Source organism: Papaver somniferum, chromosome 3 (assembly GCF_003573695.1).
Source record: "Papaver somniferum cultivar HN1 chromosome 3, ASM357369v1, whole genome shotgun sequence".
Taxonomy (NCBI): Eukaryota; Viridiplantae; Streptophyta; class Magnoliopsida; order Ranunculales; family Papaveraceae; genus Papaver; species Papaver somniferum.
In genome coordinates this window covers 97267333-97279134 of record NC_039360.1, presented here as the reverse complement: position 1 = coordinate 97279134, position 11802 = coordinate 97267333, and the positions used below count along the sequence as shown (strand labels likewise).

At 36.4% G+C, this 11802-nt stretch overlaps 1 protein-coding gene across 1 annotated transcript; it reads left to right on the top strand.

Moving 5' to 3' along the window:
• The first annotated feature begins 9326 nt into the window (after nt 1-9326).
• Nucleotides 9327-11702, top strand: LOC113359773 (exocyst complex component EXO84B-like). The gene has a single exon (XM_026603354.1). The coding sequence runs from the start codon at nt 9327-9329 to the stop codon at nt 11688-11690; it is 2364 nt and encodes a 787-aa protein (XP_026459139.1). The 3' UTR covers nt 11691-11702.
• Nucleotides 11703-11802: the final 100 nt, after the last annotated feature.

Genomic DNA, 11802 nt, shown 5'->3' with positions numbered 1-11802 from the left:
TGTGAAAGCCATGGCTAGCTAAAGCTATATTAGGGTCTAGGTAGAACCCAATTTTATTATGAAAACTCTATATTTATATGCTTAATAATGAGTTGATTGATTAGTAGTTTTTCTTCATTTGGCTTGGTATTCTATTGTTGATGTGATTTTCTAGATTATTTATGTTTTTGAATTGATACTGCGTGCTTCGGTTAAATCCCTAGACGTGGTATGCAAGGATAGATAGGTAATGCTTTAGAATCACTACTCATGAAGCGAAGACAACTATAGCGGAGAAACAATATTTGAAAAAGCATGGAATATACTTTTAAAGATTAGTAAAGTTGCATAATTAGTTGGTGGAAACCGAAAATCCTAATAACCCACACTCGTTTTGTTTATATTTAAATTATTTATCATTTCATTTTGTTCCGAATTTCTAAAAATCCTTAAAACATTATCTTGTTGATTATTTAATTTTTGGTATTAGTTGGTAGAGTATTTCACACTCCCTGTGGGAACGAACCACATTTGCTATCTATATTACTATTGACCTGTGCGCTTGCGGATATAACTGGGTTTCATTTAATCATTAATTTTGGTTATCTAAAATCTGTACCAGATAGTAAGAAATTTTCTTTGGGATGATGATTCTAACAAGAGAAGAACTCACAATGTTGGGATGTCTATAATCGTAAAAGCTAGAAAAGGTGGTGGTCTTGGAATCTGTAAATCTAAATACCTGAACTCGGCGCTTCTCAAAAAGTGGTTGTGGAGATTTGGAACGGAAAGGAATGCTTTTTGGAGAAAGATAATTGTGGAAAAATTAGGAGAATCATCCACCGGTTGGGAAACTCTTCAACCAAAAGGGCCAAAGGGATGTAGTTTGTGGCACAATATATGTAAGGAGCTCGAGGATTTTAACAAACAAGTGAAATTTAAGATCGGTGCGGGAAATGAAATTATATTTTGGGAAGATTTTTTGATTGAAGATGCCATATTATGCAATAGTTTTCCATTGGCATTTGAAGCTTCAAGAACAAAAAGGAAAGTGGTGGCTAGGTTATATGAGATTTCGAGTAACGACATCAAGTGGAAGTTCATGTCTCGAAGTAGATATTCTCAAGCGATAATGCGGGAGAAGTGGTGAATATTCAAGAAGGGGTCGTAGACTCTATATTGTGGATGGTGGATGGAAACAATATGGTTGATGCTTATACGGTGAAGTGTGGGTTTGATTCTCTTTGTGACCAATGCGATAGTAACTTCCCAAATGAGATTATTTGGAGTTCATATTATCCATACAAAGTAAACTTTTTTATTTGGCTTTTGTACCTTGAAAGGTTGATGATGACGGACAAGCTTTTTAGAAGGGGTATGGATGTGGATAAGGTGTGTCGATTTTGTGAAGAAGAAGATGAAACAAGTGCCCATTTATTCTATGATTGTTGGCGGACAAAAAAAATTTGGGATTATTTTGCCGAAGGATGCAACTTAAATTGGAATTATGATATTAATATTTCCACAACTATAAAAGCTTGGAATTATGATTGGGGGATGAAAGACTTGACCGTATATGGAACAACTTACCGGTTGCAATATGGTGGTGCATTTGGAAAGAAAGAAACTCTAGAATTTTCAACCACAAAAAGTGAAATTTGGAAAGTTTAATTCGAGATATTAAGATCCAAGCTTATTTTTGGGCGGAGGGAAACACTAAAATGTTGGATTTGACGCCTAACATGGTAATAGCTTTATGGGACACGTATTTCTATCGGCCGCTTTGAGGTGGATGTGAGGCATTTAGTGTTTTTTTTTTTCTCAATCTCACTTGGCTCTTTGTTCTTTGTTATTTTCTTTGGGTGATCGATTCCAAACTCGGTGTCCTTTTTTTGTGTCGGTTGTATTTATTGGGTTGAGGTACCCCCCTTAAGTACCTCTTTTTCAATGAATCTTTTCCTATTCACCGATCAAAAAAAAATGATGTGCTTAAAGTATATGAAAAAGCGGGGGTACAACAACCACACCTAATATTTCGCTTAGCAATCTGTATGGACAAACTCCAATATACTTTCTAGAGAATCAACTAGACAGTCAGACTCAATGTAGAGTAAAAAGTATATCAAAGAGTTTATATCTCAATCTCTCGATTTGATATATACTCAAGCAAATAGAAATTTACGAGTTTTTATCAAATACTAGAGAGATAACTTGGATGGTACCAAAGACCAATATCCAAGTGTCAATCAATTTAAATCAACAACCAAAAAGGTCGGATATTATAATTGATTGAACAACTTACAACCTGTGATATTTCAATTATATAACAAAATATAATGCGGAAAAGAAATAACACAGACACCGGAATTTTGTTAACGAGGAAACCTCAAATGCAGAAAAACCCCGGGACCTAGTCCAGATTGAACACACACTGTATTGAGCCGCTACAGACACTAGCCTACTCCAAATTAACTTTGGTATGGACTGTAGTTGAATCCCAATCAATCTCACACTGATCCAAGGTACAGTTATGCTCCTACGTCTCTGATCCCAGCAGGATACTACGCACTTGATTCCCTTAGATGATCTCACCCACAAATTGCTACGACCCAAAGTCGAAGACTTTAATAAACAAATCTGTATCATACAGAAAAGTCTACGGTAATAGATAAATCCGTCTCCCACGAATATACCTACGAGTTTTGTTCCGTCTTTTGATAAATCAAGGTGAACAGGAACCAATTGATAAACCAGACTTATATTCCCGAAGAACAGCCTAGTATTATCAATCACCTCACAATAATCCTAATCGACGCAGCGAAAAAAGATATTGTGGAATCACAAACGATGAGACGAAGTGTTTGTGATTACTTTTATATCTTGCCTATCTGAGATATCAATGTCAAGCCAAATATTACAATTGTACTTGTACGATAGAAACAACAAGATCAGATCACACAACTATGACAAAGTAGTATCGGTCTGGCTTCACAATCCCAATGAAGTCTTTAAGTCGTTAACTTGGTTTAGAAGAAGAAACCAAAGGTTAAATGGGAATCGACTCTAACTTAGCACAACTAGTATCACACAGAAGGTGTAGGGATTAGGTTTCCCAGTTGCTAGAGTTCTCCCTTATATAGTCTTTCAAATCAGGGTTTGCAATCTATGTTAGCTTGGTAACAAAGCATTCAATATTCACCGTTAGATGAAAAACTGATTTAGATTCAAGCTAATATCTTTCAACCGTTAGATCAAAAACTAGCTTGTTACACACAAATGAAATGCACGCTTCTAGGCTTGTGTAACCGTACACAAACTTGTACATTTGTTGGTTCAACAATAGCCAACAAAATGGTTAGCCATATGATCACTTTCATATCAACCATATTCTTCTTCACCATAACTAGTTCAACTGACTCAAATGAACTAGTTAGAGAGTTTTTCAATTGCATGGAAATCTTATGTAACTACACAAGACACAATCGAAGCAAAAACGATTTGATTCACTCAAATTGGTTCATGAACTATATAGCCACGGTTTGCAATTTGCATTCCTTAGTTTATATAAGAATAAGTTCACAAACATCGTTTTAGATATAACCTACTCAAGTTCGCGGACTGGGTTCGCGGACTTAAGTTCCCGGACGGAGTTCACAAACTCCAGCAAAAATTCTCGGGACGAGAACTTCCGCCAGTTCGCGGACTTGGCTCACGCCACCATGCCGGTTCTCTTGATCAACAAAGTTCGCAAACTTCGGTTCAAGGAATAAGGACTTATACATATATGTGTTTCCACAACAATTCTTATATCCTCCAATGGTTATATAATCTAAACTCTCATTTTAATCATTGAAACATTCTTAGAGGACGTTGATATTCTATAGTTGTTATTCAAAAACTATTTTTCGTCAAAGTAAGCAATTTTCAAAGTGATTGAAACTTGTCATGACTTTCGTCACTAGGTAAAGATGAACTTGGTTAAAGCAAAAGCTTACCAACACATATTTCGAGAAATAGATAGGCGAGATAAACTCGGCTCGAAATAGCAAATGTGTATAATCTAAGTCTATATAGCAAAACGACTTTTGTCTCAAGATAGGAGATAAATAGACTTTTGAGTGATAGATAATTTCAAGTCTCCACATACCTTTTAGTCGATGAAGATCCACCTGTTCCTTGAGTAGTCCTTCGTCTTGTATGATGATTGCCATGGAGTTCTTGAGATCAACTACACTTTCTATCCTAGTCTGAGACCTTAGCTATAGTAGACTAGAAATCAAGACTTATAGTTTTGATCACTAACATTGACAAACATGCTTGAGATAACAACGCATGCGAGTTCGACCGAGCAATGCTCTAACAGTATATATGAATCGGATTTTCGGAATTTGGGAACAAACTTGTTTATATACATGTTGTGGATGTTACTCAAGCTCAATTTTGTTGGTATCGGTAAATTGAATGGAGAATACATAAGGTAAAATTGAATGGAAATGTAAATGTAAAAGAACTCAAAAAAAAAAATATTGTCGGTTTTACAGAAACCGACCGTCCAAAACCGGTTACATGGGTCGGACGGTAAAAAATTGAACCGTGTTAAATATCCTGCTTGAATGGTTGTCAATGTTCAAAACCGAATTCACACGGTTTAGTAATTGGTTTTGTCCAAAACCGGACGAAACCGACCGTTGTGCAGCCTTAGACAAAACTATCAATACATATGCATTACAAAATAAATAAACTTTGTAGCTTCTGATCCATCATGCTTGATTTCCTTGGCTCTTCAACTTTCCTTGAATTCTTCGTTACTCCAGGTACTCCAGCGATTCTGAACGTGTTCAACTCAGCATCATTGTTGTTGAAGATCCGTAGCCGCAACAATTAAGAAAAGAGATGTTCTCAATCGTTGTTATACAATATCATAGTATTATTATATAGAATCAAAGTCCAATTGCATCACAACTTTGAAATAATACTATGGTGATATGTATCATTCCCCCTTAATCAATACTTCCATCTCATAATGAAAACCACTCCCCCTTACATAATGATCCGTAAACCATATGTATGTAGTGTGAACTACCAAATAATTCTCCCCATTTTTGTCAATATAAATTGGCAAAGGTACGAAAACTACGGGTTCATAATGAAATTCTCAAAGAGATAATTCATGACTAAAAGAGAACATATCAACTTTGTTTCGATGATTTCACATAGTTGAAACTTAGTTTATTCATCAAGGAGTTTATAAAGATACAAGATAACTCCTTCAATATTCCACAGCCGCACTCCCCACAAAGATATGGCAATTAAGCACAAGTTCAATTAAGAACTCTCCCCCATTTGATGTCATTCCCAAGAGAACAACATGAGCAACCTTACTTTTACAAGAAAAGAACGATTTCTTTGGACATTAACAAATCACATGAATTTGTATCCAGAAAACTCGAATAAATTAATCACAAGGAGACCTTATTGATTAATTTAATCGGAAACACTTAACATAAGAAAACTTACGGAGCCATACAATACTTTCACATAAAAGTGGATTAGGGAAAGATCAATACTGCGGAATATTTCCAAAAGTTCATTCTATCTTTTATCAATATTTGCATAAAGACATAATAGACTTAACTTTTGGGCATTTATGAGATACTAGCACAGTTCATGAACGTAAAGGCATACATCTCATAAGAAATTGCAATATATGAAATCAAAAAGATTAAATACTGCAAAAATCATCTTCCAAATAACTTTAGAATTTAAATAAATAAAACTAAAAACATTGCAAGATGAAAATCGTTGAAATAGCTATGTGTAATCACAATAATTGTTATTCCAAACCCTAGTTATCCTTCTTAAACATAAGAATAAATTCTCATAAGAAGTTTCCTAGATATTAAATGTTCAGAATTTTTTGATAACTTCATACCTCTCCATGACTCCATCATAAAAGGTATCCTTGATTCTTTTGACCGTAGAAACTCCATGTTCATGAGTTACAACATTCATCATCCGATCAACAACGCGAGCAAGTTGCCTGGCCTTGATGCAATCAGAGATGAGCTTCTTCTGGTTTTGTATCAAGACTTTTTGATTTTCAAGGATTTTGGTCTGACCATCAATTAGATGATTTTTTCGCAGTTGAAGATTTGAAAACTCGACACTTGAGTCATTCAGATAATGAATTGAATCCTTGACAGATTTAACAATCCAGAAGATGTACTCTTTTCTTGCAATCATCTTCTTCAAAACAAGTTCTTGAACCGAGTTGCATCCTTTGATGTCTTCTTCCATATCAAGATCCACCACTTCCTGAGATCTTGAAGAGTTCTCCATATTTTTTTGACAGGGATGGAAAGCAATATAATATATATATATATTCGTGAATAAGAAAATGAAGGAACCCCTTGTTATAGAAATCCTATAAAAAAAACTCTTAAGAAGAAGAGTACATGGACGTTCTCCGACCGGTTACGGAAAGTTAATGGGTCAGTTAAGATCCAAAATATGGAAATACACTATATGTTTTCAGTAATCTCAAGATTTTCATAGCTCGATAATTAGAAGATTCACTTTAAATTAGAGCACATGGAAAAAAAGCAACAATATGTTAGTTACTAGGAGTCAAGATATGACTCAACATTCACATACGAAGAAAACAAATTTATTTCAAAGATAAAAACACAAGATCATACGGTATCATACACCGCACTTGAGTATCCCACAAATATCATCCTTGCAACTCTCAAGTTAGTTTCAAGGATGAATTTTCCTAGAACTAGGTAACAGAGTGAGATGTAATTCCACTACGTATATTGAGGGAAGAGTTGTAAATACCTTCTGAGTGTTCCTGTTGTGTATTCCTTACCTTCCTTCGGTTATATCTTATTCCAGAAGAATTAGACATTGACCTTTTTGAATCTCCATCAGAAGGATTTCTTTGAGAATTAAGCCTAGGAACTCTTGGGATCTGTTCCAGAGAATAAAGATCATGAGAATCACATCTCCTAGACTTAGACCTGCCAGATTTATTCTCATAAACATTGGGAACATGTACATTAGTGGTGAAACAAGTCGCACTATTATGAAGAACACGATTTACTGTAAAGATTTCTAGAGGAGTGAACTTGGAAACCTTTTTTTATGAGATTTTTGGTTCTCTGCAGGAATGTCATTCATTGTAGATGTCGTCAGACTATTTACTCTGTCGACTATAAAAAAGAAGCAAATTTTGAAGATCAATAATTTGTTTCTTTCTAGCAATACATTGTAGAACATTATGATTCATTTTCCCGCAGAATGAACAGGTTCGTGGATAAGAAACTTTTGATGAATCCCATTTTTGACTCATACCCTTTTCAGATATCTGCAAGATACGCAAATCTTAGCAGATAATTCTTTAGGAGTAATTTTCTCCATGCTAGGTAATACCACATGAGTATTAGAAATAGGCACTGAAGAGGACTTACTCACTAAAGCAAAGTTTTCTCTTTTCAAGGAGTTACACTGTTCCTGGGCTAGTAACAGAGATGCAACAAGTTTCTCTTTTTCAATACGACAACTGTTCAATTCTGATGAATAAGTCTTGATTGTTGAATCTTCAAGCATACTAATCTTTTCGTGTTATAGAATAGTTTCTTGAACGAGGTTTTCGATATTGTTGGGAAAAGACTCAATGATACTATAGAGTTCCCGTTCTCTATCAAGAGACTTCTCAAGTTCATCAGTGAGATGAGCATATTTTTCTTCAAGGGATCTAATTTTAGAAGCTTGAACATCAATACTCTCAGCAGACTTTTTTAAGATTTTGGTGAGTTCCATCTCAGATTCTGACATAGTGCCTATTGTCACTTTAAAGGGAATGTTATCAAATTATGATGGCATTGAGGTAACTTAAAAGTAAGTGCCAATTGTCACTTAAAAGTAAGTGCCGCGAGGTAAGTGCCAAATAATTATTCATACGAATGTCGTGAGGTCCCTATATTCCTAATGACTAAACCTCGCTTAAGTGTGTAGTGGTTTGTTTCTAAAGTAATCTTTTTTTTTTTGTTTTGTTTTTTTTGATGGTGTTTCTAAAGTAATCAAATGGACAACATTTGATTAGAACAATACCCAAATCTATGTATGATATTTACACTCTGAATGTAGCAGCTTTGCCTATGTACACTGTTTTTCTCTTCGTCATATCTCAGTTCACATATAAATCAATTGCCACCTGAAAAATACAAATACTCGGATCATTTGCTTCTTCTTCCTTTAGGCTTTCTTTCTTGAAGCCAAAGAAGTGTTTCACTATTCAGAAACCTTTTCAAACTTCGTGGAAAATTTCAGCTATAAGTTCCCTATCTCTACATTTGATAATCGAATATCAAAATTTTGCTAAACTTCACGAGGTACCTCATGCAAGTGCTCTTTAGTATCGGTGGTTAATATAAATCTGCAACTTGTAGTCGCTCAAGTACGTTCTCCGTACTAATATTCCGACTCTTTTAGATTATCCGAGAACATACTACGAAAAACAGGTGACTGAGCAGCTAGAACAGCACGATGAGCCCCTAGTTTCCCGTCAGAAGTATTGATTGTTACGTTCAATAAGTCTATTGGAATTGGCTCTGTATCAATGGAATCTCATCATCCATACATAACGAATTGGAATGGAATATTCGTACCATAACATATGAATACTAAGAACTAGAATTCTTATCAATTCTGGAACTCATAGGGAAAAAATGGATTTATGGATGGAATCAAATATGCAGCATTTACAGATAAAAGTATTCGGTTATTGGGAACAATCAATATACTTCTAATGTCTAATCAGGATCAACTAGGACAGACTTCTTTGGTGTGAATGCTCTCTGATTATTTCTTACTGAATCCTCCACTCCAAATAGAGCAAAGTTCACCTCCCTATGTGTTACATGATGTAAAACCCGGCGAATCATTAGTGTAAGACAGTGCTAATTTGTCCAATTGTGATGGGTCTGTGCAAATTTTCCCAAATGTAACCAATTCCAGATTCCGATGATTTCATGTAGGCATAAGATAAAATGTTTTCAATCTTCCATTGAGCAACACGGCCGGGACATGGTCCGAACTCTGTAAACAGAATCATTCAAAGAATAGGCAAGGATCATGCAAAGAAAAGTTTATATTTAACTTATTGAACAGAATTTTAAGGATCATGCGCAAAGTTGTTTCCTAAATATTCGAATCTCTGGAATTTTTTTCATTTCTGCACAAAACACCATTGATGCAATATCAAAACATTTCCTCTTTAGATTTCGTTTTCCAAACTCATAAAAAATTCTAGGTGTTAGACATTTTTGATTTTTTAAAGAGAAATGTCTTCTTCAACAACAAAATCAAAGCCCAAAAAACAGAGAAACCCAAGCGAGGGAAGCAGTGGAGTTTTATCTTCTGATTATGAAACTGGTCAAGAAAGTGGCCATCAAAGTCCACCACTTTCAGACAAGCTTAAGATTTTCAAAAGCTCTCAGTTTGATCCTGATGCTTATCTCACATCTAAATGTCAAACCCTTAGCGAAAAGGATATAAGACGATTATGTAGTCATCTTCATGATTTGAGGAAAGCTTCAGCAGAGGAAATGCGTAAAAGCGTCTACTCAAATTATGCCGCTTTTATTCGTACATCAAAAGGAATTTCAGATCTTGAAGGTGAGCTTCTTTCTATAAGAAATCTTTTGTCTAATCAAGCAGCTTTAGTTCATGGTTTAGCCGATGGAGTCAATGTGGATGCATTACCTACTGATACAAATGATTCGACGCTGGATGATATAGCTAACTTTGAACAGTCGCAGTCCTCGAAAGTTGAAAAGTGGTGCTCAGAGTTGCCTGACGCTCTTGAAGTTTTATTGGCTGAGAGAAGAGTCGATGAAGCTTTAGATGCACTAGATGAAGCTGAAAGTGTAGCCAAAGAAGCATCTCAAAAGAAGACATTGAATCCTGCTGCACTCTTATCGTTAAAAACTGCAATATCGGAACATAGACAAAAATTGGCCGACCAGCTTGTTGAAGCTGCTTGCCAACCCTCTACTCGTGGCGCTGAGCTTCGTGCAGACATTTTAGCTTTAAAAAAGCTTGGGGATGGCCCTCGTGCACATACATTACTACTTAATGCTCATTACCGAAGGTTTCAATATAACATGCAAAGTCTGCGTCCATCAAGCACCTCGTATGGAGGAGCATTTACAGCTGTTCTTTCACAACTTGTGTTCTCATCGATCGCACAAGCAGCAGATGACTCTTTAGCTGTATTTGGTGAAGAACCAGCATATACATCTGAACTTGTGACTTGGTCGATTGATCTGACTGAAACTTTAGCACTTCTTGTAAAGAGACATGCATTATCTGCTTCAGTAGCTGCTGGAGGGCTAAGAGCTGCAGCTGAGTGCGTTCAGATAGCGTTGGGTCATTGCTCTTTGCTGGAATCTCGTGGTTTGGCACTCTGCCCTGTATTGTTGAGGCTTTTTAGGCCTAGTGTTGAACAGGCACTTGATGCCAATCTGAAAAGAATTGAAGAAAGCAGTGCTGCGCTAGCTGCTGCTGATGATTGGGTGCTTACTTATCCTCCTGTTGGTACACGTCCGTCTGGGAGGTCCGCAACTACATCTATTGGTTCTTTGATAGCCTCCCAGCCAAAGCTTTCAAGTAGTGCCCACAGGTTTAACTCAATGGTTCAGGAATTCTTCGAAGATGTTGGACCAATCATTAACATGCAATTGGGCGGTACAACATTGGAAGGTCTACTGCGAGTATTCACATCATATGTGAACTTGCTGATAACTGCACTGCCAGGTGGGATGGAAGATGAAGGGAACTTAGAAGGTTGCGAGAACAAAATTGTTAGGATGGCTGAAACCGAAACGCAACAGATGGCTTTATTAGCAAATGCATCTTTATTAGCAGATGAACTACTGCCACGAGCATTCATGAAGCTTAACTCACAGAATCAGGTTGGTGGAAAAGATGAACTGCCTAGAGGAGCTTCAGACCGACAAAATCGTGGTCCAGAACAAAGGGAATGGAAGAAGCGGCTTCAACGCTCTGTTGACAGATTAAGAGATACTTTCTGTCGTCAACACGCCCTTGAATTGATTTTCACTGAAGATGGGTTTACCCATTTGAATGCGGAGACGTATTTAAATATGGATGGGAATGTGGAAGAGCATGAGTGGTTTCCATCACCAATATTTCAAGAACTATTTGCGAAAGTCAGTAGGATGGCAACCATAGCGGCCGACATGTTTGTGGGGAGGGAAAGATTTGCAACTATTTTATTGATGAGATTAACAGAGACTGTAATAATGTGGCTCTCGAACGACCAAGCCTTTTGGGAGGAAGTTGAGTCGGGTCCAAGACCAATGCGACCTCTCGGACTTCAACAGTTTTATTTGGACATGGAGTTCGTAACTCTTTTTACATCCCAAGGCCGCTACTTATCTCGTAATCTTCATCAAGTAATTAAGGACATAATAGCTAGAGCATTGGAAGCATATGCTACAACCGGAGAAGATCCGTATAGTGTATTGCCAGAAGACGAATGGTTTGCTGAAGTTGCTCAAATATCAATCAAAATCATGACTGATAAAGCTAAGTATGGAAATGGAGATCGAGATGTTGAAAGCCCAACTGCTTCCATTTCAGCGCAATCCATTTCCTCAGTTGTATCTCATGGGAGTTCCTAAGAATCATGTTTTCCCGAGCAACATATTAGCTTCTTTTTCTTTCATAATAGTAAAATGCAAAACCTATGTTTCCATAGTAAGTGTTTTTGTCAAAAAAAAAAAAAAAAAAAAA

What these genes read in the sequence shown, in the direction of transcription:
- LOC113359773 (XM_026603354.1), top strand. Translation starts at nt 9,327, where the DNA reads ATGTCTTCTTCAACAACAAAATCAAAGCCCAAAAAACAGAGAAACCCA.